Below are 23,587 nucleotides of genomic sequence, written 5' to 3' on the forward strand. Positions count from 1 at the left end.
TAATTTTGGCAAGTCTGTAGCTGTCTTGGCCAGGATTCAGGAGAGCCCTTCATGGGGAAGTGGTTAGGAGCCCTGACACTAGAAGGGGACATACCTGGTTCCTGCCACTGTCACTTGCTAGCCATGTGACTTTGAGCCAGGTGCTTAGCCTGTCTCAGTCTCAGTTTTCCTGTATGTAAATTGGCAAAAATACCTGCCTCAGAGAGATAGTTCTGAGCACTAGATGAGCTGATAGATCTAAAGCATTAGACATAGTGTCAAGCCTATAGTAAGTCCCCAGTGTGGGAAATGATTATTATTGTTGTTACTAGTTCTTTCCCCCTTGAGGTCAGTTAAAGATTCTGCCTGAGATGTTTTCTACGAACCAGGGAGAGCTGCAGTTGGAAGGAAAACAGAGAGAAGCTGGAGACCAGCTGGGGATATTGAATAGTGATCCTCTCCTTTACGGGACATGCCCTTCTTTTTCCAGTATGTTTGCTCCCTGTTCTGAAGCTGACCTCCTGTTTGCTTTTGGTGACTCTGGTTCCTACTTATAGCTTAAGGCTTCTCGTTAATTTCCTCTTCGGAGCTCTCCAATCAAAGTACCACAGTGAGTTGTTGGCAAAAAGGCAATATATGGGTTGTTTTGAAGACTTTTTGCCCAGCTTCAGAAGCTGTGTTGACTGATGTTCACTCATACGTAGCCTCTGCCCTCAGAATGGCAGACCTGGGATCCGCATACCTCTGGTTCTCACATATTCCTGTGGGTTCCCAGCATAACACCTCCCAGCCAGGAGGTGTTCAGTGCTGGGTGGAAGGAAAGAGCCGAAGGGCCAAGAAACTCATCTGTCTCCCAGAGTCCCTCCGATGGATACTCTTAAGAGATTAAGTTGAAAGGTAGCTCTAAATTGATATGGAACATTGGACAGTTGCTGAGCCATTGACTCTGGTCTTTCCATCAGGTTTACCGGGTCTTGTTGGCACCCTCCTGCCCTCCCAACCCCCCACCTGAACACACAAATACACTTTGGTTACACAGGTGGAATGGTGATTTAAATGTAGAGAGATTTTACCCATGGAAACTCTGTTATCAAGATGAACACATCAGACCCTCTATCTCTTCCTCCATCTTCTGTGTGGACCCAGAAGAGAGGTGCCCACGGAGTGACAATTTCAACCAGCCTATCCTCTTCCATATTTCTTTAAGTTTTCTGTTTGTGAGGTACTTTTGTCTAGAGAAGGGATTATTGACAGTTATGGTGATCTCTACCTAGTTTTCTTCACTATGAATACTGTCGAGGGAACTTGTGGACGAGAAGCTGGAAGTGTCTGGGTGGCAAACCAATGTTGAGGTGTTAGTGGTTGCTGTTTGGATCACAACAGGCTGTCTGTTCTTTCCCTTCCTCCCCCACATCCACTGCATCGCCTCATATCTCAGACATGAACACATTCTTCAAATATCACATTCTGGAACATTCTTACACCCCACACCAAGCCTGCCCAAGGGACTTTTGGATAATGAATGAGAGCTTTCTTAACTAATGATATTCTTGACCATCTGTCCAGCTGGTCACTGAAAACATAGGCAGATGCTTTTTTTTTTTTTTTTAATCTTAACCCTTGTAATATTATAAATATAACGATTTTCTGTTTATTAAATCTGAAAGAGGATGTCTGGTAATACATTTTCTTTTTTAAAATTCTGTTAGAATAAGATAACTGTGAGGCTGTGGGTCTAAGTGATTTTTTTTAAAGTCATGGGCTAATGTCTGTGTTTACTTTCTGCCAGTTTGGATCTCTTGATGTTAAAAAAGTAGGTATCTTTATTCCTTTTTTAAAAAACATTTATTTTATTATTATTTTTTAAGATTTTGTTTATTTATTTGACAGACAGAGATCACAAGTAGGCAGAGAGGCGGGCAGAGAGAGAGAGGAGGAAGCAGGCTCCCTGCTGAGCAGAGAGCCCTATGCTGGGCTCAATCCCAGGATCCTGGGATCATGACCTGAGCCGAAGGCAGAGACTTTAACCCACTGAGCCACCCAGGCGTCCCTTTTTTTAATATTTAAAGCTAACAGAGGGAATGGGAATTTACATGGAGGAGGTTGCGGTGGGGGGGGTCTCACTTCAGTGTAAAAGCTGTAACATTGGAAAGCTAGGCAAAGTTTTTGCTCAGCTCAGTTCGAGCTGCATGAGGACAGCCTCGCAGCCTGTAGGGATGGCATTTCTTGGGGAAGGGTGGGTGTGCCCATGGGAGCGTGTGTGCCCCTGTGCCAGGTCACACGCGTGTTGGGTCCTCTCTGGCAGCCCTTTCAGACAGCTGTTGGGAAACCTCCCCCCTGAGAGACAGAGGAGGCCACAGAAGATGAGACTTCATCAGGTGGGCCTGGAAGCTGACGTCTGGGACAGAGAGATGCCACATTCTTACTTACGTGGCACACTATGTTCCGCTGTGGGAAGTGGGGCCGTTCTCACGAAGACCCGGGCTGGGTTGCGAGGAGGCTGGCCAGGCGGGACACTGCTCTCCGGTTATGAGCATGGAGGAGGTTCTCTTCTAGAGAAGAGAAGGAAGGGGCATTCTACTTACTAATGATTTTTCTAAGACAGCTGCCTTGACCAGATGCAGAGGGGAAAAATCATCTCTGTGTGTGTGTGTGTGCGCGCGCGCGTGTGCAAGGCTTAATCCTGTTCAAATAAAGAACACAATAAACTAAAGCATGAAGGAGTTGCCTGGGGTGGATGCCCTCCCCTCTCGAGGGGCTCAGTTGAAAGCATTTGCCCCGTCTGGGTTGATGCTTTAAAACTGGTTCACTGCCACATAGGTGTCATTTTTATTTCAAGGGCTTATTTCTTATGATTCTAATTGGGGTTTTGCTAAGCAAAAGCCAATTTCGTTTTGGTTCTTGAGTGTCATTTGCAGATCTGTGGAGCAGTTTGTGTGCTTGTTTTTGTGGGTTCAACCTTCAGTTTTGAAGCTTGCCCCCTCCTTTTTTTTCCCCGCCTCAAGAGTGTGTTCTCCTTTATCCGGATTATCTTCATCAGCGAACTGAAAAAGCAAGCTTACTTTCAAAAGGGAGAAATATTTTCATAATGGAAAAACAAGATTGTAATAGGTTAAAATAAGGTTGTCTGTAGACCGCAAAGTCCAAATACTTAGGTTCAAATATTTAGAGGGTTTTTTGCCCAGGCATTTATTTTAACATGAAATTATGCAACTCATTTTAACAGGTAACTCCTGAAACCTTTGCTAAGTGCCACGTACTAAGGTGGGTACCAGAAATGCAATGGGGGAGCAAGCAAGACATTGTCTTGTCCTCACAGAACTTACAGTCCACTTCATTTTCAGTTTAATATTAAGAAAACACGGCAAACCAATTCCAGTGTGACCTGTAGCATGATTTAACCATAAATTCTATTCCATAGGCCTTCTAGTACAAAAGCCATCCCTGCTCATTCTTTGATAGCATCAGACCTCTAGACATACCACACAAAGTTTGTTTCTCGGTCCTATTTCCTGTACTGAAGAAAGAGGTAGTCATTCCATCATAGAACCTTGTTGAAGGAAAAAGACTTCACCTTTTACCTTCTCCTACAGGCTAGTAACATTCTGAAGTTGCAGTAATCAAGGTGGAAATTTTTTTCTTACGAAAGTTTGAAACTGATAAAAATTACCTATTGATTATATAATTATTTAAGCATCTTACAATGCCTGGTTTTTCTTAAAGTTGCCCAGCTTTGGGCATTTTCATTGTTCTTGTTCATGTTTGTCAGAACATAAAGAGGGAATGAAGAAGTTCTGAAAGTTTGATGTGTCAAGTTGTAAAATGATTATAGAAGGAAGGTAGAGAGGTGGATGGAAACTGGACAGAATGAGGGTTAGTGAGCTATAATTATATTAATACTAACACTTACTGAGTGCTTCCCATGTTCCATGGAATGGTCTAAGAATTTTAAAATAGTAATAATGATATAAAAACAATACATTACTATTTAGTGCCAACTCTGGCCCTATTCTTAGCTAGATAGAGGTATTTACACATTTAAAACTCACAAGAATATGAGATAGGTGGAAATATTTGTGATTGTTTGAAAAATGAGAGCATAGATTTTAGGGGGATGAAAAAATATGTTCTAAGATCCTGCTTATAAGTGATGAGGTCACGATTCAAGTTCGTATTTTTCTCACTTTCAAGCTGATAGAGTAAGCTCTTGGTAGTGTTCTTATTATTGAACAATGCTTATTTTCATTCCCCTAACAAATTTAAGAATGGGCTCAGTTCCTCGGCGAAGTCTCATCATAAAGCGTTCCTATCTGCCCCATATTTTCAGTCACTCCTCTGTGAGTTCATTAGTGGCTATGCCATACTCTTTCCACTGAGAAAACTATTCATGATACACCTTCCAAACATTTAATGAACACCTACTGTACACAAAGCTTGCTTGTGTACAGTAAACTCATGTTTATGGGCACAAATGATCATTCCTGCAAGGAATGTTAGAGAATGCAATGACTCAGAAAGCCATTGTGACAGTTGTAAAACATGACGTGGAAACTTTTGACACTCTTGCCATTGAAAGGTGAGGTTGGTATCTCCCTGCATTTAAGTGGGCTTCTGGCTCCTTGGACCAGTAGAATAATGGAATTGATGCTTCATGACTTCAAGGTTTCCAAGGCTGGTTCAGAAAGGCCATGGTAACTGTCACCCAGTGTTCTAGGCTGGTACCCCTGCTGTGGGGGACATCAGCTGCAATGAAGGAATTTCAACTACTCTGACACTGCCATGCTGGAGAGGCCACAGGTGGGCTCTCTGGTGGACAGCTTCGGTGGAATGCCCAGCCAATAGCAATTGTCATTTGCCTGCCATGCAGATGAACTGTGTTGCGTGGCCAGCCCAGTGGAGCCTTCTGATGACGCGGCACCCACAGATTTGTGACTATAACTATAAGAAACTCTAAGGGAGCCCTTTCCAAATTCCTGACTCACTAAAACAAAATGGTGTTTTAAGCTATTGAGTTTTGGGAATAGCTATTATCACTATAAGAATATTTATTCATACAAAATTTTAAAAATCTTCAAGCTTTGAAATCAAATATTCAGTGGTTTAAGGACTTTTTATTTTTTAATTTTTAAAATATATATGTATATTTTTTAAAGATTTTATTTATTTGAGAGACAGAGATCACCAGTAGGCAGAGAGGCAGGCAGAGAGAGAGGGGGAAGCAGGCTCCCTCATGAGCAGAGAGCCCGATGCTGGGCTCGATCCCAGGACCCTCAGATCGTGACCTGAGTCGAAGGCAGAGGCTTCAACCCACTGAGCGACCCAGGCGCCCTGGTTTAAGAACTTTTTAAAATTAATTTTATTTGAAAGGATCTTAGCTTATAACTGAATATATTGCAGTATTACCGTGGTCACTTCATTGAGAAATGATTTGAATTTTGTTTTGAGATTATTTTAATTTAATTTAATTTTTTTAAAGATTTTATTTATTTATTTGACAGACAGATCACAAGTAGGCAGAGAGACAGGCAGAGAGGGAGAGGGAAGCAGGCTCCCTGCTGAGCAGAGAGCCCGATACGGGGCTCGATCCCAGGACCCTGAGATCATGACCTGAGCTGAAGGCAGAGGCTTTAACCCACTGAGCCACCCAGGTGCCCCGATTATTTTAATTTTAAATGATATTTTTCATGTATTGATTTTTTATAGTATCTACTGCAATTATTGTATGTTCTTTATTCCTCAACTTGTCCTTCCTTCTCTGTTCTCCAAAAGCAGATAAAATAAGGTTAAGACGGACATTTATGTATTACCTGAAGTGTAAATTTTAAATATTTGAAAACTTTTAACTACAGGAAGAAATTTAGTCTTGTTATATTTATTTTCACAAATAGAATTAGCTGCCTGATCTTGGCAGCTGAGTATGGTTTTGACAGAATAGTAGAGACACTACAGAAAACTGTGCTGTTTTAAGAATTGAGTACTATCAACGACTCCCCTCCTCACTCCAGTTATTTTTATATTCTGGGGCATTATAACTTAGTAACGTATAGAAATTGTGTTTGCAAGTTTTATTGTAACTACCATTAATTATGCTGTCTCCTTCCCCTGACTTTGTGGCTGTCCCAGTACTTCCCTGCGAATCTGTGTGACAGATTTGCAAACTCTTGGCCATTTTGATGGCGGCTCAAGTCATGTCCTTGAGCAACAGAGGAAATTGAACCCTTTCTAAGAGCCTTGGATTTTTTTTCTTCTCTGCTCCTTCTCTTCCTTTTCCATGTTATTTTTTTTTATTCTCTCTCTGTCTTTCTCATGCACACACACACTCTATAAAATCTTGTCCTCAATGATCCCCTGGGATTGTAATATTTAGTGATTTCCTTGATTACCATCCCAAGTCCTTTCCCTGCCTCCAGAAAGCATACTGGAGAAAAAGCATGCCAGAATGCATCATTCAGGAATTCCTACATGAATATTGTTGTTGAGGTTGCTCCTATAAGTGAGACTGGCCCTAACCCATTTACATAAAAGATCGGAAGTCTTGGAGATTAAAAAAAAACAATCTGTATGGTATAAAACGCCTTTCTTCTGTGTCTGAATAAGTGGCACAAAAAGATTTGTGGTTCATCTCTCAACACTGATCTAAAGGTATTAGGTTCCAATTGATATTAATCAAGACTTACATTGGATGGGATCTTCCAGAAAGGCAGCGGCAGCTAGGAGGATGGGAAAATCCGGGGCAGTCCTGTTTCTGTCGGAGAAGCATTTGGCCACACTGTTTTGCAGCAGCTCCTAGGTGGCTCCTGTGTTAGACACAGCCCCCTTTCCGCCTCCCCCCACCTCCAGTCCCTGGCGACCTTCGTGGAAACAACAACCGGGATTCACTTAACACTTACATTTATTATTTTGTAATTACTCAGCTTTGAATACCCAAACATCGCATTGGTCATTTTTGGCAATGGGATTTTTTTTTTTTCCTGCTTCTATTTGTATGACTATCCTTAAATGCTGAAGTTGGGCATTACTCCTTCCTTTTAGATGAATTCCCAGGGTATATCTATCCCCATGCATGTCAGATGGGTCAAGCTGCTGATCTGTGTGGTTGAGAGAATTTTGTAAGTGTCAGAATGACACTTCCTGAAACCTTTGCTATGGATAGCAAGCAGAGATGTGACGTCATTCAGGAAACCAGCACATGTTAGGAGCCGCCCTTGACTGCATGTCTTCTAGGCAGGGAAGGCACTATGTTAGCTACTCCGTAGTCTGTTTACTCCTGACAGCACCTTTGGAGGTAGTATTTTCACTTTTACTGTTGGAAAATCAAGGCTCAGAGTAGTCACCAGTCGTGCCCAGTAACTAATGTGATTCGGACCCAGGTTGGTTTGCTGCTCAAGTCCATGTTCTTTATAACACACCAGTCTTGAAAAGCCAAGGTCTAATCTGGGAGGTTTCACCCATCTGATGTGTTTACTTTTACACATCTTTTCTGGTCTGCCTAGTGCATGAGACACATGGGTGTGCCCTTGAAAACTCTGTATAAGTCTGCCAGTGCTGATGGTGTGCTCTAGGAGGCCTGACTTTCTAAGCCCTTGCAGAGGAGGAAGATCCTGAGTAAGTCCTTTTGTAAAGTTGGGGTGTCCTTCATTGATGAAGCATGTACTCATTGAGCAGCTTCTTTATGCCAGGAACTGAGATTTGCTCCCTGAGGGGGCTTACTGTCTGCTGGAGGGGCCAGGAATGTGGAGGCAAGGGAACCGGGCAGGGTAAAGTCCATCTTATGATGAGAATCACCTCACACAGACCCAGCTGATCTACAGCTTTGGATTTTCGCATGTCATATTATTTTTTTTGAAGACGGAGTAAAATTGACAGCTCCTATATAGGCCAGGAGAGACATTTAAGGCAGGGTTCTGCCAAAGGTTTAAAAAATCTTCATATGGATATGGATGAATCAGGACCCAGATTCTCACAGGAAGCTCTGTTGGCTTTGCAAGGCTGTTGATTTGTGAAGGTCATCAGATACTATCTGGACTGACTCTAATCCAGAAGGTCATGGAGATGGTAAAGCCAAGAGACACTGATTTTGAAGTTACTGCCATGTAGGTGAAAGAGTGCTCCTGATTTCCTAAGGCAGAATGAATCAGCTGCATTTTATGAGAAATTGTACTCAGTAGAGGCAACTGATAGCTGCTTTTATAAACCGATAGCTTATATTTCTTTTCCTTTTGCTTCACTAAAATAAATAGTAGCCATGTGATCAGAAAAAAACATTAACAAGAAAGATGGGATTCCACCTTGATGGAATTTTACAAAGGAGAGTAAAAGCAAACCATAATTCCAAACACAACTGAATAATGTCGACTTAATTCATGCTTTCGTTTCCATATATGCACGTATCACAAAAATGGCTTTTGAATTTTGCCGGCAAACCCTCTATTTAAAAAAAAAAAAAAAAGCAAATCTTAGGTCTGCTTCTCTCTAAGGTCTTGACACTTAGTGGTGGAGATGCTTTCATGGGTAGGAATTTTACCCCATAAGCAGCTTTACATGTCAGTGAAGGGTCAAGATAACCTCAGCTCAGACAGACATTGGTTTTGGAAGAAATTGGTGTTTCTGTGATTTAAATTTATGGTGATTTGGGGGAAAGAAACCTAGGAGACAGGAAGTTTGTAGTCATTGGAACCTTCCAGCAATCTGAAAAGTGTCTTGAGAAGATCTTCTGGTAGTTAGAAGAGTTCTGGAAGGAATAAAACTTAAAAGGGCCCGCTTTAATTTTAGAGCACAGCTGTTCTGTTGTTTTTGGTAAGGTGAGGAGGGATGAGGGTCCGGAGAGAGAGGAAGAGATTGTTTTTCTGACAGACAGAAGGAAGGTGTGTGTCCGTGATGGGCAGTGTGAGCTGATCCGCGTATGATACTGTGAACGCTGGCTTCCAAATAGGACAAGGCCACAGCAGAGTCGAAAGGCTCTAGTCTTATACCTTCCTGATCTGCAGGAACCAGAGGACTCACGTTTGACAGCCTCTGCCTTCTCCCTTCCCTGATGAATCAGCCAGACAAACTTGGGCTTCAAGTGTGGAAAGGCAAACGGCCACCCCTAGCCCAAAAATAAACAATGGAAACATTGACAGTTAATAAAAGTCCATGATAAAGAGCTTTTTTATGCCACTGATTTGGTAAACTTTGGATAAGATTTTGTTCTCCTTACATTTTGTCTTAGGTAATAGTTTCCTCATCAGAACATAAGAGGCTAATAATATGCTTCGGTTCCCTCTGGTGTGAATGTTATATCGGAATGCTAAGATACCTCACTTATGAAAGGTGCCTGAGTGGCTCAGTCTTTGGGCATCTGCCTTCGGCTCAGGTCATGATCCCAGGGTCCGGGGATTGAGCTCCCCATCAGGCTTTCTGCTCAGCGAAACCTGCTTCTCCCCCTGCTTGTGTTGTTCCCTCTCTTAATGTATCTCTCTCTCTGTCAAAGAAACAACTAAAATCTTTAAAAAAAAAAACAAAAACCCTCACTTAGGAAGCAATTAGATATTTCCCCCTTAATTCAGGTGATTTTATAAAGTATCCATAGAATACATTTTTTTTCCTAAAATACCTCCCCCAAGATCAGACTCTTCAAAGAATCAAACCAAAGGGGATGGTTTGAAATTTAGAAAGTAGAGACCCACTTATGCAATTAAATATGAATTATAATCAAGTTGTTGAAATACGAAGTTTGCCTCTGATTTTCTCCCTAAGAAAAGGAATTTTCCAGCAGCTCCAAGGATGGAGAGGAGGGAGCATAAGGTCTGCTTCAGTACTTCATGACACATGTTCTTAAATAATCTCTTTTCAGTATGCTTAGTGTGTTTTATCCCACCAGTACCCACCCATAGCATCTGTTTGTACATTGAACATTTTAGAGAGAACTGAACATCATATCAGAGTGCTACTGTGTGTTTAACAGAATGTTAGACTGTAAGAAAGAGACCTTGAGATCTTTTTCCTTTTCCTTTAAAAAAAAAAGGCAAATACGCAAATACACAAAATAAGAAATAAAGAGGACATTTCAACGGGTAGTGTTCTGGGTGGTCTGTTATTGTCAGTGGTAGTGCCTTAGCCGTGAACCAGAAGATTCTGACCTCATGATCTTTCTAAATAAAGATCACGTATGCTTTAAACAAACTTAAATAATAACTGCAAGGACCCCAAGGTCGAGTCTAAAAGGGAACGTGGACCCCTCTGGGAAATAAATGAAGAAATCCGTTAAGGCTACCCAAAATGTGGATTAGCTTCAGGCAGAAAGCAGAGCAAGTGCTGACAGCATCCCACAGCTCGCACGTGGGAGGAAGTGGGGGCACCTGTCTTCCTATGGACACGGGAAGTTTTGATTTCCGGATAGGATGGCATGACTTGAGTCATTTGTCTCCCTTGATTCCTCGTAGGAAGGAGGAATATTGACCATTTATTACAGTTCTGTCTCTTTAGATTGATTCTCGCTCTCTCTTTCTCTTTCTTTCTTCTTGTCTGTCTCTCTCTCTCTCTGCCCCCTGAGCCCAGAGTACATACGAGGCTACTTCTTGGCTACATAGCCCAGTGATGTTAAGAAAAGAACAAAGGGAACGGGAGGGCTTTGGAATCCTGCTAACCTGGGTTCTCGCTATGCTTCTTAATAGCCCTGTGATCTCGGATGGGTTCCTCAATGGCTCTGGGCCCTTGTTGCTCATCCAGAATGGGGACAATAATACCTACTTGTGTGGGAAGGCTTTCAGTGAATAATACATTTAAAATGTTTAGCACAGTGTCTGGCACATGGCAAACGTTTAATGACAGTTATGATGTTATATTAAAAATATTAAGGTGTGGGGCGCCTGGGTGGCTCAGTGGGTTAAAGCCTCTGCCTTCAGCTCAGGTCATGATCCCAGGGTCCTGGGATCGAGCCCCACATCAGACTCTCTGCTCTGCGGGGAGCCTGCTTCCTCCTCTCTCTCTCTCTGCCTGCCTCTCTGCCTAGTTGTGATTTCTCTCTGTCAAATAAATAAAATATTAAAAAAAGAATATATTAAGGTGAATGTTGGAGTGACTCACTTGTAAACCATACAACTATTTCCTCTCCTGGCATTCAGTTATTCAACCACCACTGCTACTCATCAGGAATAAAAACAAGTAGATCTTGTGCCGATAAGGAAGTAAGCAGAAGAGCCCCTGGATAGCCAACATAGATACTCAAAGTCTGTGTTCTCGAACCATGCACTTTGCTCACAGGGGTGCTTCCCCAGTTTTTATGCAGTTCCTTACTCATTTGATCCTGTGTATTTGTGTTTTACACATGATTTTTAACAACTGTGACGACTGATTGCTAAGCCTGTAGTGGATTAGATACAGCAAATTAGAAGGGAGAGGGACCAAAAGAGGCATACAGGGTGGGCAGAAATATTAGTAACTCCACTGCAAATAGAAGGAAAACCAAACCCACTGAAAGCAGACAGAAAACTCCAAGAGCACCGAAATGCAGAGCCATGTAGTACACGGCACTGGTTCTTAAGCCTGAGCCCACATCAGACTCATTTGGAAGGCTTGTTAAAACACAGATCTCCTGGCCTCACCCCAAGAGTGTCTGAGTCAGGGGGTCTGGGGAGGCTTCTGAGTATTTGCAGTTCCAGCAAGTTCCCAGGTGTTGCTAAGGCTGCTAGTCTTGGGGCTACCCTGCCCCATCAAGTGGTATAGCGGTCAAGAAAACAGTTAAATTTTGTTCACTGTTCTCTGTTTAAGAAGGCAAAAGGGCTTAGCGCTTCCTTCTGGAAAGAGAATACATTCAAAATAATTAATGAAAAGGAACCTTCTGGATTGTAAGGAGGGCACTTTGAACTCCGCAGAGGAGAGAGCTGTCTGTAGGTGTGTGTTGCCGGAACTTCCTGGGCAGCCTGCTCTGCTGGGGTGCGAGGTGTCTGTTCCCACTTGACGAGACCCCAGATGATTTTTCAGAGGTAGTATTTGTGTTGGTGTGATGGCTGTGCTCCCTCCTTCCTTCTCTTAGTGACTTTCCAGACAAAAAGACTTCACAAACAGATGTTTTTTTCTGCCACACCAACTGTTTGATTCAACTTCGCTCTCACAAATAGTTGAGTTTGTTTCAGTAACAATGTCAAAACACTGGGCTCTGTGGCAGTTGCGCACACAGACACCATATTGTCATTCCTGTCTCGGTTCCTTTTGCCAGTTGGGGGGTAATTTCTGCCAGCACCGAATAAAGTCTTAAGTAACAAGTCACTGGGCCAAGGTGACCTTTTGTAAAAAGGCGACAGCCTTCCTTATGAAGACCATTTCCGTTCTGAACGTCGGACTTTTACATTTTTCTTTAAGTAGGGGGGAGATATAGCAAGACTGGCAAAAATTTCTATTGGCCAAGGTTGTATTTTAGTAACCGGGTATAAACTTAGTCTCGTTACGTGCCTTGATTGGACATATTGGAAGTCCTGCATCATGGTGAACTTTGATCATTGTTTTGATTTCAGAAATCCTTTAGAATTCTCTCATCCCAGATCTTCTAAGAACAGCATTTTGTTTCTTGCTAATCTTAGAGGTGCTAAAGCGCCGTCTTTCTCCTGTATCAGAGGCAGTATGTTTTTTCACTGGAGAGGGAATGCAGTCTTCCCTGTCATAGTTAGGGGATTACTTTTATTAGGCGGATCTCACTCTATGATAAATATCCTTGGTGCATTGAACTGTTTAACTTACTCAGGGATGGGTTTGTTGTTGTTGTTGTTTTAGTCCAATTCTGATAAAAAGTGATGACTGTTCCCAGAGTGTTCAGTGAAAAATGAAATATGGCTCCAGGGTTCGAACAGGGTGGCTGAGGGGGAGTAGGAATGAAATGGGGAGATGATTTGAGCTCTGAAAATCCATCTCTGCCTGTGAGTGCCACGTAGAAATCCACATCAGATGTGCCTGCCTTATTGTCACTACTGACGTCGTGAAATTTGGGCCATTGTATTCCTTGATAACTTGGAACAAAAACAAAAATTTCTGGGACCACAGTGGCTTATTCTTTCTCTGCCTGTTTAGCTGAGCAGATTATTCTCTGCTGATGTCATTGAATTTCAACTAGAACCTGGGCTCTGTGGCTGCAACCCAGTGGCATGTGTAGTGAGATTTCTGTTTACATGTGATCATGCTGATCGCTGCATTAACGCTGTAATTAGGAATAGGTCAAACCTTTTACTTCTGTAGGAATAATATAAAATATTCAGTACCTGTATTTAAATAGATTTTAGAATATTTAAGAACATCAGAATATCATTTATGACAGTGATATTTTAGGTAGGCAATGGCTATTCAAACGCTGTTTTATAACATTAATGTAGGATCTGACACTCTCTGTAGGAGAAATCCATAAAATAAGCAAGACTTTTAATTTGGTGTTTGGCTTTAGAATGGCTTTTTATGCATTTACTTTGGTCACGGTAGCACTGATCTAATGCCCTGTTCAAAGAAATCTTTATAATGTTTTTTTTAGGACCTGTGCTACTGAGCTCTATCAGCGGCAGGGTACTGGGGTTAAATTAAGAGAAGTTACCCCATCTTTGTTCACAGTTTTTACTTTGATTTCAGACTTGTGCTAATGATGTCTGTGACTGTTAATGGCTTAACTGTCCTTTTCTTTGATGCCCTTGCAAATCCTGGCAAGACTTTTGCAGACCTTTATTTAATACAAATAAAAATTGATATTGCCCCATGTATCAAATCATATAAAAAATTAAAGATCTTTTGAGTTCTAAACATAGTAACTTTTGTTGGAGGAAAACATTTTTGCCTATGTTTTGATGCCTATTACATTCCTATTTGAAAAAGATGCATGTTTGATTTTTCCATTGCAGTGCTATAGAAACCCTGGCAATTTCTGTAAAGCTAACAGATCCTTTTATTTTTTTTCCTATCTCTTAACCTGATCTTCAACTCTTACAGACACATTTCAAATCATCAAGGTCAGTTTTCATCCCAGCCTCCTTCATAAGGGTTGACTCCCTTGAGTGAGGAATATACTAATACAAATTTATAAAATTTGACTAATAGCAGACTGCCTTTTTTTTCCAGACATGGTAATCCCTTTATTGAACAGTCATTTCCTTGTGTGCTTTTTTTAATGTTTTTTAATAATAAGGATTTAAAAAATATTTTATTTATTTATTTGACAGAGATCACAAGTAGGCAGAGAGGCAGGCAGAGAGAAAAAGAGGAGGAAGCAGGCTCCCTGCTGAGCAACCATATGCGGGGCTCCATCCCAGGACCCTGGGATCATGATCTGAGCTGAAGGCAGAGGCTTAACCCCCTGAGTCACCCAGGTGCCCCTAATAATAAGGATTTATTTTATTTCCTTAATAATCAGATAATGAGAATGTCAGAATATTTATTTTCAACTTTGACCTAAATCCCCAGTCAGCGAATGCTCCTGAGTACATTCCTCAGGAACGATGCATTACCAGATTTTTAAAGCTTTTCCATCCACAAGTGTGCTCTCCAGTAGGGGAACATGATTTCCTTTCATGAAAGGGACCCCCCTCTCTGCCCCTCTTCACTCCTTCAGGAGGTGCTTACTGAATTCCTACTTTATTCCTGATGACTCTGGTTATTGAATATCTACTTCCTGTGAATATGCTTGAGATAAATATAGTGAATAAGGAAGATCTTTTTCTTTCTTCATCAAACTTAAAAGTCCCTGATAACTTTTTTTTAACATTCTTAGTTTATTAATCCTCTCATGAAAAATCTGCACAATCACCACAGATAAAGCCACTGCAGCATCTTTACTCCATCTGTTGTCCAATCTCCAGCTCACTTTTTTGCCAGCACCAACATTGACTTTCGCAGTCCCCCTGACTTTCTTCATTCTGTTCTTGCGTTCTTTTTGCTGTTTTCTTGAGGTCTTTTTCTCCTCATACAGACCATGTCTTGCAAGTCTATGTTTGGGTTCATTTTTCTTTGCATAATCCAAGGAATCATAAATCATGCCAAAGCCAGTTGTCTTGCCACCACCAAAATGGGTTCTGAATCCAAATACAAATATGACATCTGGTGTGGTCTTGTACATTTTGGCTAGTTTTTCCCGAATTTCTGTCTTAGGTACTGTTGCTTCTCCAGGATAAAGGACATCAATAACCATTTGTTTGCGCTGACGTAGTCGGTTGGTCATGAACTTCCTGGTCCGGATAGTTACTGTGTCGTTCATGATGGCGGCCGAGCTTCAAGCAGCCGGAGAGAAAAAGAGCCCCTGATAACTTTTGATAATGATATGTTTCATTGTCGTATACAACTACTTCTAGACAAATTGAAAAAATTGAAAAAAAAAAAAAAGCCTCAAGTAGAAATCATGAGAGTTGTTCTAGAAAGCACAGAACTCTGATTTTGCTCTACATGTGGAATTTCTCGGCAATAAGTGAAATCCCAGTGAAAAAAACCCATCTTCACCCGAATCACAGTGTCATTCAGCATGCTCAGAAGAACGGATGATACAACCAGCGTTTTAAATACGAGATGCAGCCTTCTTGGGAGAAAACATGCCTCAGACGGACTGTTCTTTCATTTCTCTCCTACCTTTTCTTTTTTTTCCTTTTCTTCCATTTCTCATTTCTAACCAAGCTTGGATTTTTTTTTTTTTAATTAGGTCAATAACATGAAGATTCATGTTTAAACCTATGGGATTAATTCAGAAGAACAAGTAATTTATATGAATGCATTCACTGTAGTGCTTTTTAAAACAACAGCAACAACAAATTTTTTAAATAAACAAAACGTTCAATAATAGGAGAGGAGAGAAACAAACATAATAGGAATACCAGAAAGCCATACCACAGTGATTGGGCACTGTGTTGAAACACGGAAACTCGGGCCATCTGAGACGAGTGGAATACAAATACTGTGGAAGTGCAGAGGGATAATAATGCCATTTATGTCATAAAATCTTCCGTTTTTGTATCTAAAATCTGTGTATCCACGCATGACCAAAATCAACCAGGAATAATGAACGAACGACCTCAAATATTAGGTTATTTTTCTTACCAAAGTAACTTACATTAGTGACAAAAAATACTGTAAACTTGAAGTTGATTTCCACCAAAACCAAGTGTTAAAAGAAAAACAGCATTCGATCTTACTTTTTAAAAGAATCCTACTCTCTTTCCTTCCTGGTCCATTATATGTTGATGTTTAACTTTAAAAAAGTATGGTTCCTAATTTCCCAGATGAATGAAGGAAAACTTCTCCAGAAACCCAAATTCTGGTTAAAAAACAACAACAACACATTTTTTTAAAGAGAAAAATTAGAGTATATCTATGTTTGATTGGAGGTTAGGCTTCCATCCACCGTAAGCATCTGGAACATGGAAGCGAATTCAGAAAATAAATAAATACACATTATAAGTAAAAAACCCTGAGAGAGGTAGGTTAGGGGGATGCCGTTTATAGTTAACCCTGGAGAGGCATGGAGCTATGCTGAGATCTTCAGTAGTCCAACCACAGGTAAACGAAGAGAGCAGACTAGAAGCAGCATGAAAGCAAAAAGTTCAGAGAGTAGGAAAAAAAGAAATCTAAAAAGCTGCCCGGAGGACAAGACAGTTTGGAGTCACTTCATGTAGGGTCAAAGAATGCCACTGAGTTCTACACCCCCACCTCCCATATAATTGCATAACATCCTTATTAGTACTGCTGATCTCCATAATGATGTCCTACCGTGAAGCACCAAGAAAATGGTATTTTCTGTTTAAGAATATATGAATATAAGTAGGTAATGTCTTAGAAAGATTCCCATAAAAATTGCTTTTACTTCAATCACTAAACTTCAGTGTCTGCATAACTCGACTCTTGGAATATTCTATCTCTCTTACAGACAGATAAAGTATTACCTTAGCCAACACCTTAGAACATTCTTTTGCTGACTGAGAGGCTTTTCCATAGATTTCTTCTGGTTTACTGCCACCACATTGACTGATGTCTTCTTCTGTCTTTTGGGGGGGAAGCTTCTGGCAAATAGTTCCTGGAGTCTGCATCCGTCTTTTGGGGGCAAATTTTGGTTTTGGATTCCTAAGATACGGTTTTTTTAAAGTGTGTGTGTGCGTGTGTGTGTGTGTGTGCATGTGCACGCATATGTGTGTGTATTTATTTATTTTTTAATATTTTATTTATTTGACAAATCACAACTGGGAGAGAGGCAGGCAGAGAGAGAGGAGGAAACAGAGAGCCCGGGGCTCGATCCCAAGACCCTGGGATCATGACCTGAGCCAAAGGCAGAGGCTTTAACCCACTGAGCCACCCAGGCGCCCCATGTATGTGTATTTAAAAGAAGAACTTTTTAGTTATACTTTTATTTACAAATAAAGCCAAAGTTTTACCATCTTATTCTCTGATATTCAAAAAGCGAATAGTTTCTGTAGGCAGAAAGGCAGTAAAGGCCTCTGAAGTTGAGAAGGCAAGTCAACGTGGTATTTTACTGTGGCACAGCTCAGTAGTGCAGAGTGTTCCAGCTTTAGACCCGGACTGCTTGGGTTTTAAGTGCTGCCTCTGTCATTTACGAGCCTTAGGATGCTGGGTCAGTTCTTAACCTCTCCAGTTCTCAGTTTCTATGTCCAAAAAGTGGGCCCTATGTAATAGGGCTGTTGGGATAATCCATGTAAAGTGCTTAGCTTAGCCCGCACACAGCACTGGAAAACTATAAGCTGTTATTATCACTCACTGATTTGCTTTTATGGCCAGAAGACTTAGAAGATGACTGAGTCTTTTCTTTTCTTTTTTTTTTTTTTTTAAGATTTTGTTTATTTATTTGATAGAGATCACAAGTAGATAGAGAGGCAGGCAGAGAGAGAGAGAGAGGGAAGCAGGCTCCCTGCTGAGCAGAGAGCCCGATGCGGGACTCGATCCCAGGACCCTGAGATCATGACCTGAGCCGAAGGCAGCGGCTTAACCCACTGAGCCACCCAGGCGCCCCGACTGAGTCTTTTCTTAATGACTCAAGGAAAATACGAAAGGAAAACTAACATTAGCTAAAGGTGAACTGTGTGCCAGGCCTCAAAGTAGGTGTTCTTTTAGAGATGACGTCATGACACCTTTTGAAAGTACTTTGGAAACTGCAGTACAGAGATTCCTGATTACGAATACCATGTAATTTGCGAATGTGAAGGTTCCATGTGGCCGGAACTGTGTGGCCTTTTAGGGGCTGTGTACACACATGCAGGAGGTGCCCGGGTGATCTCTAGAAGGTTCCATATGAACTTGCGGGTAGCATCTTGGTGATCCTTTCTCTGTCAGTGTCTGCTGCTTGCTGCCCTTAGCGCTAATGACAGATGGCCTTGCTGCTGGGGCAGATTCTCATTCCTCTCTGTCTCTTCCTTCCATGGACTTTTCTTTCTTGTCTGTTATCCCTTCTGTCATCAGCTGCCCCTATCTAGGCTTTTGAATTAGAACAGTAGGTCTTGGATAGACGTGAAAAGCCAGTCAGTGTATCTCTATTTCTTTTTTACAACGAACTGACACCACTTTAGGTGACCCGTGTAAGTCATTGGGTTAGGGTCTGGCTCTTTTGCTCACCCGGAGATGTCCCTGGTACTGGGAACCCAGCCATGGGAGGATATTGGTAGGGACTTGGTCATAGGACTCAAAAGGAAAGTGTGTATTTCTGGAACTTTGGCTTTGTGTGGGGCTGAGAGCTCAGTGGTTATATTCTCACATCCAGAGAGGTTGTGGAATGTGTCTTTCTCAGCTCCTTTTGAGTCTCTGGTTTCCCCCGGAATTCTAAAAGATCTAGAAAGCTAGATTCAGGACAAGCCAAATATAGGTGTGGTATGTTTTACATGTTTTCGTTCAGATGGCTGATTAGTAAGAGCAACCCAATAACTTCTTAAAACAGAATAAACAAACAAATAAATAAGGACAATAAGAAAACTGTCCCCAAGGAGCTTTCTGAATAAGGAGCAAAAAAAATTCTCTCTGCTCTGGGATCTTTTTTTTCAATTTCGAATTAGTGGTTCATCAAATAATAATTGAGCCTGCTTCAAACAAGCCAGTTAATACCATCTCGGTATATCCCTAGAACGGCACAAATGGCAAAGAAGCAGAATTTTTGATGATCTGAGTTGTGCACTCGTCACCCTTGTTACTCTAGACCATCTAATTTTAACAAATAAATGAGATTTTTAGGGTAGGGCAGTCGTGTCAACAAGAATAACAAATTCTTGGGTGAGAAGGGGCTTTAGAGACTATGTGGTCTGGCGTAAATAATGCAGGAATTCCTTCCACAGAATCCCCAACAGATGGTCACACTTGTGTTTTGAATACTTTTTAGTGTCAGGAAATTTGTTATTTCAAGAGGCAGCTTATTTCATTGGTGGACATTTAGTTCCAAAGGTTAAAAAATAATATTTTCATTACATCAAGATAACATTTCTATCTTTCTAACTCTCATCTGTTGATCCTAGAATATATATTAAATATTCTTCAGTTGTATTTTAGCATAGGGTGACCAGAATGCTGTCAAATGCTTGGTGGGACACCTAAGGGTAGATTTCTCACTGTTTGGGCTATGAGAATGCTGCAGGCTCTGGGGTGGTCCCTGCCTGTAGGGAGCTTACAGACTAATAATGAGACAGGATAAATATACACTGAATTAACGGACAAGTGATGATCAGAGGACTAAAGTTTTCCCTGTACTGTCATAGGTATGGCAGTATTAAAGGAGGAAGTTAGAAATGGGAAATAAGCCTTGAAATAGGAGGAGGCTTTGCTAAGCGGTAAAGATATGAAAACAGGAGAGTGGCGTAGGATTTTAGGCAAATTATGAAGAGACTACCATCCTAATAAACACAGATGATAGTATGTAAAATTACATCAAATAGAAGGATATGGAGGAACTTGAAAGCTCTGAGGAAGTCTTTATTTTAATTAATCTATCAACCAGTTATGTCTTCCATGACTGTTTTTCAAATCATGAAAATACTACATGCCTTTAATAAAAATACAAACATACAGCAATGTTTTAAAAAGTGGGAAGAATTATTTTATCTTTTCATTCCCTACCCCATTTCCTAAACCTAACCATGGCTTTAACCACTTGTTGTATATTCTAGGAACTGCCAAACTATGTATGGCTCATCAGCCAAATGGGCCCACCACCTGTTTCTGTATAGCCCACATGCTTGTGGAAATTTGTTTTCTCTTTATGTAAGTATCTCTTAAAGAAAGAACCTCAATTTCACCTTTTGGCCCCCGAAACCTAAGAGTTACTAAATGGCCCTTTACAGAAAAGATTTGCTAGTCCTGCTATATTCATTCAAAACAAATTTTTAAAAAGATTTATTTATTTATTTGAGAGAGAGGAAAAGAGCATGAGTGGGTGGAAGGGCAGAGGGAGAGGGAGAGAATCTCAAGCAGACTCCCTGTGAGCGTGGAGCCCAAAGATGCGGGGCTCGGTATCACGACCCTGAACCCGTGACCTGAGCTGAAACCAAGAGTCGGAGGCCTTACTGACGGAGCTACCCAGGAGCCCCCATTCAAAAAATTTTAATAGATGCACACACATATACGTGTTTGTGGCATTCTGTTTCATTTATAGAAGTGGGATTGTATGAGCCATGTTATGACAAAGCTGTTCAGACCTGCAACCGTTAAATCAGTAAGGGCCGTTCTTGGTTGTAAGGATAACCAGTGTCTCAAAGCCAGATGGCCCAGGGGGGAAAGCCAAGGCTCAGGGAGTGTGGTCTCTGCAATGATAGAAGCTTAAGGTGATGTGCTCCCAGCCTGGATTCCCTGAATTCAGATGAAAACGGCAGCCGGATGTGAGACAGTCCAAGGGAATAAATAGTCCAAGGGACATGTTGAGTTACTGAGCAGGAGGTAGAAAAGAGTCAAAGATGCCTCCCATTTCCAGGTCGGTACTGTGGGAGACATGAAGAAGGTTGGGAAGGACTATCTGGAAAGGCAGGTGTTGGACTTTGAAATCCAAAAGGGTCTACCATTGGAGCACCAGGAGCACCCGTCCTCAGTGCCGATAGTTCATCTAACCATCTGAGGAATGCCTAGCCCCTCACCGTGCATTTGCATCTGGCGTGATTGATTTAATAAAGGACAACTTTCGCATTTTGAACAAGGAGAGTTCTGTTGGCCTGTTTGTTACCAGTTAATACCTGATGCCCATTAGGTTAATGCTGGATGTTTGGGCTTTAGGTTTAAACAGTGTCTGCAAAAGAAATGAATCATGGAGACAAAATTTAGCACCATTGACCTTCCCTCTTAGGGGAAAAGAGTTGTAGGTTAAAGATATTTGGAGGGAAGGAGCCTCTTATTATATACACATATGTGGGATTTCTGAGAGACGTTGGGGATGCCATTTCTAACCCCCTTACCCTACTGACCAGGGTTCTACACGTGAGGCGGTGTGATTCATGGCATTGTCACAGACCTTCACCCTGCGTGCACAGTGTAGGTTGTGTTCAGATGTGTTCTGCCGGTGTGACATTCTGTGCAAAAGAGTGAAAGCTTCACTGTTTTCTGTTAATTAGACCACCGGGCTGGATACCCCATAGTAGCTCCACCTTGTGGACTGTGTCTCCGTGGTAAGCCCCTGCAGCTCCTTTTCTGAGTATCCGCTCCCATAATACTCATTTTAGTGTGACGGTGCTGGCCAGTTAGGTAGTGATAGGGGGGTCAACTTCCCTTTGAATCTGACTTAAGTTTGAAACATGTCTGAGTTTTTCATAGGTTTACTCAAGCCTCCCACATAACTGATTTTCCTCCCTTAGCCCATTTTGTGAGAGTGCCCCGTAAATGGGATCACAAAATTTTAAGAAGAATGTAAATGGAGTGATAACCACAATTATGAGACAGCATAAATTACCATACAAGGATGAGGCACATCCATGAGAGGTAGGAAGAAGACCTCACGGTGATTCAGACAGAATTGTCTAGACCACTGGACCAGTGGTTAAGCCATAGGCTTTAAATCAGGAAGCCTGGTTCTTTTTTTCCTTTAAGATTATTTATTTGACAGAGAGAGATGCAGTGAAAGAGGGAACACAAGCAGCGGGGGCAGCGGGGGGGGGGCAGTGGGAGAGGGAGAAGCAGGCTTCCCGTTGAGCAGGGAGCCTGATGTGGGGCTCGATCCCAGGACTCTGGGATCATGACCTGAGCTGAAGACAGACGCTGAACAACCGAGCCACCCAGGCACTGGGAAGCCTGGTTCTTATTTCAGCACCTCCACTGGCTGCTCTGTGACGCTGGGTAAACTGCAAACCACCTCTGTTTCCCTGTTAGGAAATGAGAATATCACCATGTAACATTCAGCTATTCCAAGTAGACTGTTCGGGAGCAAAAAGCAAAATCTTTGCAAAGTACTCCGAACATCCTCAAAGAAAAGTGATATTTGTATTTTCAGCGTTGCTAGCGTTCTGCCTAATGTGTACCTATCTTGGTCAAGACTCATTAGATAGTCTTTGCCAAAAAGAATTCAAGCTGTACTTCTATGATCATGTTGACTTCCTGCTCCTGGCAACTTTAATGTGGTTTTAAACCTGTTTTGTTTGTTTTGGGGGAATTCACAGATTCTGTTAGTGACATTGTTTGTTGTCCTTACTAGAAAGAATTACATAGACTTGCAGATATTTTTGTCATTAATATATAGGCGTTTTTGTTATGCTTTCAGAAAAGTGTAACTTTGACTTTCACAATTAAATCAACCCCCCCCACCACCATGGGACAGAATTTCTGGCATCTGACAATACACAGAATAACAGAAATTTGGTTTCATTAACATGCTATTGTAGAAGCTGTGAAAGTGGAGTTTCTAAATACCTCTAGTGCTTTTCTCTGTAGCAGGAAATTCAGTTTGGTTTTGGTCAAAGTTTCACCATTCCCAGGATAATTTAGGCAGGTGTCAAAAAGGATTGTTAATAAGGTGACTTCACCTTAATAGTGATTCTGAAGGAGGTGTGGGCTCCTACCAAGCCATGTTTTCCCTCCCTCTCGTGTAGAATCAGTACAAGAGGGAATCTCTTTGTACTTGGGAGTGTGTTGGGGCTCCTGGGGCGAAGACCCCAGCCCCGTAGGAAGGCCCAAATTACAGATTCTGAGGCCAGACAAGGCATGAGGGGCTGAAAGTTTCCTCAATCAAGTGTGAGCCCAGGGGAGTGAGGAGGGTATTCAGTGGAGCCCACCATCACAGGAGCAAATGGCTGCTTTTGAGAACCTGGTTAGGTGCACCAGGTTGTACAGCTGTGCCCCGGGCAGTAGGTGTCACTGTAGTCAGTGGCTTTTCAGGCTCAGAGCTGAAGGGGTTAATTGGGTCTGGTTTATTGGGGCCCATAGAGGTCCATCTGTGCCCTCCAGGGTGTTTGTCTTTGTCTCTAGGTCCCCATTTGAGCCAATGAAAGGGCCCAGTCCATACTTAAAGGCACCAGTTTTCTCTGAAAAGGGAAGAAAGATTCTTTCCCATCTAGAGTCTCAGTGTAGGCTGTTGAGTGTTATGGGGAGGGTTGGGTTGGAGTGGATAAACAGGTAAGATAATCCTCCTAAAGATTGGTGGGAGATCTAGGGCAGAGGAGAAAGGAAAATTCTATTAAGAGGAGTGAAAGAATATGGAATAGCAGAATAC

General features: G+C 41.8%; 2 protein-coding genes across 3 annotated transcripts in view; one reads left to right on the top strand and one right to left on the bottom strand.

Moving 5' to 3' along the window:
• MAML3 (mastermind like transcriptional coactivator 3) overlaps positions 1–23,587 on the top strand; it is a 409,056-nt gene that overhangs the window by 76,042 nt on the left and 309,427 nt on the right. The window lies entirely within an intron of this gene.
• On the bottom strand, positions 14,585–15,228 carry LOC123932497 (40S ribosomal protein S24-like). Its single transcript, XM_045990725.1, has one exon. It carries the CDS (start codon positions 15,182–15,184, stop codon positions 14,585–14,587), a length of 600 nt encoding a protein of 199 aa, XP_045846681.1. The 5' UTR covers positions 15,185–15,228.

This window comes from Meles meles, chromosome 2, assembly GCF_922984935.1.
Source record: "Meles meles chromosome 2, mMelMel3.1 paternal haplotype, whole genome shotgun sequence".
NCBI lineage: Eukaryota > Metazoa > Chordata > Mammalia > Carnivora > Mustelidae > Meles > Meles meles.